Source organism: Eriocheir sinensis, chromosome 48 (assembly GCF_024679095.1).
Source record: "Eriocheir sinensis breed Jianghai 21 chromosome 48, ASM2467909v1, whole genome shotgun sequence".
In the NCBI taxonomy this organism is placed as follows: domain Eukaryota; kingdom Metazoa; phylum Arthropoda; class Malacostraca; order Decapoda; family Varunidae; genus Eriocheir; species Eriocheir sinensis.
Window position 1 is genome coordinate 12,326,996 of NC_066556.1, and position 7,500 is coordinate 12,334,495.

Here is a 7,500-nt window from a genome sequence, read left to right on the forward strand (position 1 = left end):
ACGTCGCGTACCTACTCACTACTAGGTGAACAGGGGCTACACGTGAAAGAAGATAAACCCAACTTATCTTCACCCGGCCGGGGAATTGAACCCCGGTCTTTCTGGTTGTGAGCCAGACGCTTTACCCCTGAGCCGTGTGTGAGTGTGTGTGTGTGTGTGTGTGTGTACCTGTTATGTATTTATCTATTTGTATTCTACCGGGCTCGAATTAAGCTCTCGTAATCCCGTCTCCATATGTAGATTAATCCAGCCACCACCACACAAACACACACCAGTGTGTGTGTGTGTGTGTATGTGTGTGTGTGCGCGTGTGTGTGTTTACTTGAAAACGTTCTGTATTGGTATTGCACCAAAACCTGATATGCAGCAAAACAAAGTAGAAAACAATGATATCAATCTACTATCGTTTATCTTAATACTCACGGTAAGCAGAATATTGGCCATAGTCATCTTGCAGCTAGCTTGGTAAAATTACGAAAAGCCAATCTGTTAGAATACAGCCAAAGCAGCACACCACATGTGCACACCAACACACACAACAGAGTCTCACTGCCCAATGGGAGTTCCCTGGCCAGTCATCTTGAGGTCAGGTTGGGAAGGGAGGAAGGTCGAAGGCAGGTAATGGGAAGGGGGGGGGGGGGTAGGACCGGTGTTTAGGAGAGAAGAGGAAGTGGGAGGTACGATGGGTCGGGAGCTGGGGGTGCAGATAAATTATGAGAAAAAAATGGTAGCTATCTTGCTTAAACGTTTTCTGAGGATTATATATATATATATATATATATATATATATATATATATATATATATATATATATATATATATATATATATATATATATATATATATATATATATATATATATATATATATATATATATATATATATATATATATATATATATATATATATATAGATATATCGCTGTATTTATGGGTAGGCGGTGGCTGAGTGGCATATGCTGGGCCCACATTCACCACGTGATGGAAGACGCGAGTTCGAATCCCCACGCTACAGTCACCGTCGAGTGGCTTAAAACTACTCACACGCTGTCCTGAAAACCACCCATCTACCCGGACTTTAGAGGAAACCGTCCAAGTGAATCAAGAAGGAGTTCCGGGGTAGCATGAGCCAAGAGAAGATGGTGCGACTATAAACATTTTCTTGCGCCATAACAGGCTGGGGCCGAATACCATCCAGGCCCTCAAGCAAGCCTACCGGCGCTATGTGCCTAGACGTAAATATATATATATATATATATATATATATATATATATATATATATATATATATATATATATATATATATATATATATATATATATATATATATATATATATATATATATATATATATATATATATATATATATATATATATATATATATATATGCTTATAATCCTCAGAAAGCTTTTAACCAAGATGGCTACCATTTTTTTCTCATAATTTATCTGCACCCCAGCTCCTTGACCCATCGTACCTCCCACTTCCTCTTCTCTCCTAAACACCGGTCCTACCCCCACCCCTTTCCATTACCTACCTTCGACCTTGTTCGCGCCATGACGGGCTGGTGCCGACTACCATCCAGTCTCCTCAAGCAAGCCTACTGGCGCAATAGGCGTAGACGTACATATATATATATATATATATATATATATATATATATATATATATATATATATATATATATATATATATATTTTTACGTCGCTGCCTGTTGCGCCGGTAGGCATTCTGGCGGGGCCTGATGGTCGGCCCAAGGCTTCTTCCAGGTGGGGCCTGATGGTCGGCCCAGCCTGTTCTGGCGCAGGCGAGTGTTTATAGTGGCGCCATCTTGCATTGGTTCATGCTGCCCCCCGGAACTCGTTCTTGATTCGCTTGGACGGCTTCCTCTAGAGTCCGGGTTGATGGGTGGTCTTCAGGACAGCATGTGGGTAGTTTTAAGCCACTCGGTGGTGACTGAAAATCCGAGTGGTAGCGTGAGGATTCGAACCCGCGTCGTCCATCACGCGGTGAATGTGGGCCCAGTACGCTACCACTTCGACCACTGCCTACCCATATATATATATATATATATATATATATATATATATATATATATATATATATATATATATATATATATATATCTCTCTCTCTCTCTCTCTCTCTCTCTCTCTCTCTATATATATATATATATATATATATATGTATTATAAGTATAGAGAGAGAGAGAGAGAGAGAGAGAGAGAGAGAGAGAGAGAGAGAGAGAGAGAGAGAGAGAGAGAGAGATATATATATATATATATATATATATATATATATATATATATATATATATATATATATATATATATATATATATATATATATATATATATATATATATATATATATATATATATATATATATATATATATATATATATATATATATATATATATATATATATATATATATATATATATATATATATATATATATATATATATATATATCAGGTAAACCAATGGATCGCGAATTGGTTGAGCAACAGACAACAAAGGGTAGTGATTGACGGATTTAACTCAGAGTGGGCGCCAATCACTAGTGGCGTCCCTCAGGGCTCGGTTCTTAGCCCAGTGCTCTTCATTATTTACATCAACGACGTGGATGTTGGACTCAATAATCGCATTAGTAAATTTGCAGACGACACAAAGATTGGTAACTCGGTTCTCACTGACGAAGACAGGCAAAGCCTCCAAGAGGATTTGCACAAAATTTCAGCTTGGTCGGATAGATGGGAGATGCCCTTTAACGTAGACAAGTACCAGGTCCTTCAAGTTGGAACGAGGAATAAGAAGTTCGATTACGAAATGCGCGGCGTTAAACTCAAAAGCGTTCAATGCGTCAAGGACTTGGGGGTCAAAATCGCGTCAAATCTCAAATTATCACAGCAATGCATCAATGCAGCAAATAAAGCGAACAGAATGTTGGGCTTCATTAAAAGAAACTTTTTATTCAAGAATAAAGATGTACTACTTCCGCTCTGCAATAGTTTAGTCAGACCCCACTTGGAATATGCGGTACAGTTTTGGTTTCCCCACCATGCAAAGGACATTGCTAAACTAGAAGGTGTTCAGCGTCGGGCAACGAAAATGATCCCTTCCTTGCGCAACAAATCCTGCGAAGAAAGGCTTTCCACCCTTAACATGTTCTCTCTTGAGAAACGTCGCCTCCAAGGAAAACTGATCGAATGTTTTAAAATACTTAATGGTTTCACGAATGCAGACAGATCAACATTGTTTATGATCGATGACACTTTGCGCACGAGGAACAATGGCGTAAAACTCAGATGTTGACAAATAAATTCAGACTGCACCAAATTTTTCTTCACCAACGTTGTAGTGCGAGAATGGAATAAACTCCCACCGTCAGTGGTCCAGTGTAACACGATTGACTCCTTCAAAAAAAAGGTCGACCGTCACTTCCTTCAACTTAATATCAACTAGAGTAGAAATGCAACGTTTTGGAGGCTTCTGATTAATGTAAAATCACTTGGGTTTAAGGACAGACCACCTAGTCTGGACCATGGGGTCTGTGTGGTCTGATTTTCTATGTAAATCTCTCTCTCTCTCTCTATATATATATATATATATATATATATATATATATATATATATATATATATATATATATATATATATATATATATATATATAGACACACACACACACACACACACACACACACACACACACACACACACACACACACACCAGGTATTGGTTATATGCGAGGGTTACGTTTTGCAAAAAGCTCGCATAATGTGAATTCGCATATATCTAACCTATCATCCAATTAATTATAGGGGGTTATGTTCCATGAACCGTTTTCGAACCGTCAAACTATTTATTCCGGCACCGTTTCACAATAATAATAAAGTAACGGAGTGAATGCGAGACTGATGTGCAGCTGCGATGTAGCCGCACAGAATGGGATGCTCGCACAGCCAATATTTTAGTAAGGATTCATCGCAGCTGAAAAAGCCATAAGCATTTTTCTTCTTTCTTCACATGCATCAGATCGAAAAAGAAAGTAAAATCCAATATTGGTCCCCTGACAGACGAGACTGGAGCTGCAACTCAGGACAGTAAACAGATGGCCAGAATCCTCAACAGTAACTTCGCATCCGTATTCACAGTCGAGAACATCGAAACCATGCCCGAGAACCCTGACCCGCCGAGGGGAATCACGCCCCTGAAAATTGACTCAATATGCGACTAAGAAGTGAAAGAGTATTTGGATAAACTCGACACGAACAAGTCAACAGGACCTGACGGTTTGTCCCCGCGGTTATTAAAAGAGCTTAAACAACAAATACTTCAGCCACTCACTAACATATTCAACCAGTCTGTTCAATTAAAAAAGGTCCCGGAAGACTGGAAGATGGCGAACGTAACACCAATTTTCAAAAAAGGAGACAAAAGCGTTGCATTAAACTACAGGCCCATAAGTTTGACATCAGTGGCAGGAAAAATACTCGAAAAGATTATTAGAGACAAACTTGTTAAGTTTCTAGAAGACAATAATGTAATCTCCGACACCCAGCATGGCTTCAGAAACAAGCGCTCCTGCCTAACGAATTTATTAGACTTCTTCCAAGGTATATATAAGAACTGGGATGCCCACATCCCCAGTGATGTTATATACCTGGACTTTCAGAAAGCCTTCGACAAGGTACCGCACGAGCGACTCCTTAAGAAACTGCACTCGGCGGGCATTGGAGCCAATCTGATCGCGTGGATAAGAGATTGGCTCACCGACAGAAAACAACGAGTACTACTTAACGGACAGCCTTCCGATTGGCTTCCAGTCACTAGTGGAGTGCCTCAAGGGTCAGTGCTGGGACCCATTCTCTTCATCATATATATCAACGACCTCGAATCAGGACTGAAATCCACAATATCGAAATTTGCTGATGACACTAAGGTGGGGGGAAAGGCCCTCACAAAGACCGACTGCGAAATCATTCAGAAAGACCTCAATCACATTATCGAATGGTCGGAAAAATGGCAAATGTCCTTTAATGTTGACAAATGCAAAGTCATGCACATTGGGTCCAGAAATAGTAACCACGCATACATCATGAATGGGAGACCTCTGCAAGCGATGCAGGAGGAAAAGGATCTTGGAGTCACTATCAGCAGTGACCTGAAACACGCGAATCACTGTAAAAAAGCATACAACAAAGCCAACACTATGCTCGGGTTCATAGCGAGGAACTTCGAGTGTAAAACGCCAGACGTGATGCTATCCTTGTATAATTCCATGGTAAGACCGCACCTCGAGTATGCAGTACAGTTCTGGTCTCCTAATTACAGAAAGGACATTGATATGCTAGAAAGGATTCAGCGACGTGCCACGAAAATGATACCAACCTTAAGGGCTCAACCGTACGAGGAACGACTCAAGCGACTCAATCTCTTTACATTAGAGAAAAGACGCCTACGAGGAGATATGATTCAAATCTTCAAGTATCTGAAAAAAATCAATAACGTCGATTACTCCAATTTCTTTGAATTGCAAACCAACCTAAGAACTAGAAATAACGGTTTACCCATTCAGTCTAGTCGATGTAACACAGACATCGGAAGGAGTTTCTTTTCAAACCGAGTCATCCGTCACTGGAACAATCTTCCTTCAGAAGTAGTAAATGCGAATACTATCAACTCCTTCAAATATAGAATCGACCGTCACTTCGCTGCGTCGGGAGTAAACTGAAGATTGAGTTGCTTTCATCTGCTCCTCAATATCGAGGTGCTTTCATCTGCTCCTCAATGTCGAGGTGCTTTCATCTGCTCTCCAGGCCCCAGGCTGTCGAGCAGATTAAATCACCAAAGCGGGCAACCTCGTAATGAGCCAATAGGCTTTCTGTTGCCTGCGTTTCCATGTTTCTCTACAACTTTGGGCTCAATGAAATCTTTCGTATCTGTGAGGGAAATGCATTTTTGTCTGAGTAGAGGGAGAGGGGAATGAGTCTTACGTCTGGCAGCAAAAATGCGGCTGTCAGCATACCGACGCAGAATACGAGTATCAAACACGAATAGACGTCCGCCACCATACCTCACCAATCAGTCGCACCAGCGCTGCTACTCGCATGATAGCGAATTTTTTTCGCATGAAACGAATACTTGGCACATTTAGGTTAGTCGCATGTGAACGAATTCGCATATTTCGAACTCGCATATATCGAATACCCAGTTTATATATATATATATAAATATATAAATATATATATATATATATATATATATATATATATATATATATATATATATATATATATATATATATATATATATATATATATATATATATATATGGCGCCACTATAAACACTTGCCTGCGCCATGACGGGCTGGGGTCAACTACCATCCAGGCCTCTCAAGAGAGCCTACCGGCGCTACAGGCGTACACGTAATATATATCTATATATATATATATATATATATATATATATATATATATATATATATATATATATATATATATATATATATATATATATATTTTTTTTATACGTCGCGGCCTATTGCGCCGGTAGGCTTCTTCCCGGTGGGGCCTGATGGTCGGCCCAGCCCGTTCTGGCGCAGGCGAGTGTTTATAGTGGCGCCATCTTGCATTGGCTCATGCTGCCCTCCTGGAGCTCATCTTTAATCCTAGAATCTAGAGTCCGGGTTGATAGGTGGTCTTCTGGACAGCATGTGGGTAGTTTTAAGACACTCGGCGGCGGTTGAAAAATCCCAGCTTGGTGGCACCGGGCGGGGACTGAACTCGCGTCCTCTTGAACGTAGCGCAGTCACTCTGTCGACTCAGCCACCGCCTCCCCTATCTCTCTCTCTCTCTCTCTCTCTCTGTATATATATATATATATATATATATATATATATATATATATATATATATATATATATATATATATATACTAAAAAAATATGAAATAACATGTATAATAAGGCGCTTATTATAGGTTGATTTATAGAGTGAAATTATTATAAAAAGTAGTAACTTTTTATAGAAATGTCTTAAAATGATTTTAAAACAAGATAGTCAACATATTGAAATGTTCATATATTATTTTTTTATGCAGATATATTAATTTTTGTGGCGTCAGGAAGGTTATTCGTCGTGGCGCGTGAAATGAATCAGATTCGGCGAATTTTCGTCGCGAATTCTGGTCAAGCACGAGCAAAAACTACTAACGTTAGGAAGGAGTTCTTGGTGGCAAATGAATGCTCTATTAATACAGATTAATCATCAGAAAAAAATAGGAAAGCACTAAATAAATAAAAACAGTTATAAGAGAAAAACTAAGACGTGTCCAAATCGCGAGAAAAGGGTCGAAAAACAGGCTGTTTTGTGACGGCTCGACGACAAACGTGGAATCGAGCTATCAAAAAACCCTTCGAGCTGGTTAAACTACATTGCCAAGAGGAAAGTCATGGCAAAGTACAGCCTTCTAGAGGCAATAGCAAAGC

General features: G+C 39.5%; 1 protein-coding gene across 1 annotated transcript in view; it reads right to left on the bottom strand.

Moving 5' to 3' along the window:
* LOC126981609 (uncharacterized) overlaps window positions 1–560 on the bottom strand; it is a 69,766-nt gene extending 69,206 nt beyond the window's left edge. Inside the window, exon 1 of the mRNA XM_050833047.1 lies at window positions 424–560. Coding sequence (XP_050689004.1) covers window positions 424–450 — 27 coding nt within the window. The 5' untranslated portion in view covers window positions 451–560. The remainder of the gene's footprint in view (window positions 1–423) is intronic.
* Between the last annotated feature and the right edge of the window lie 6,940 nt (window positions 561–7,500).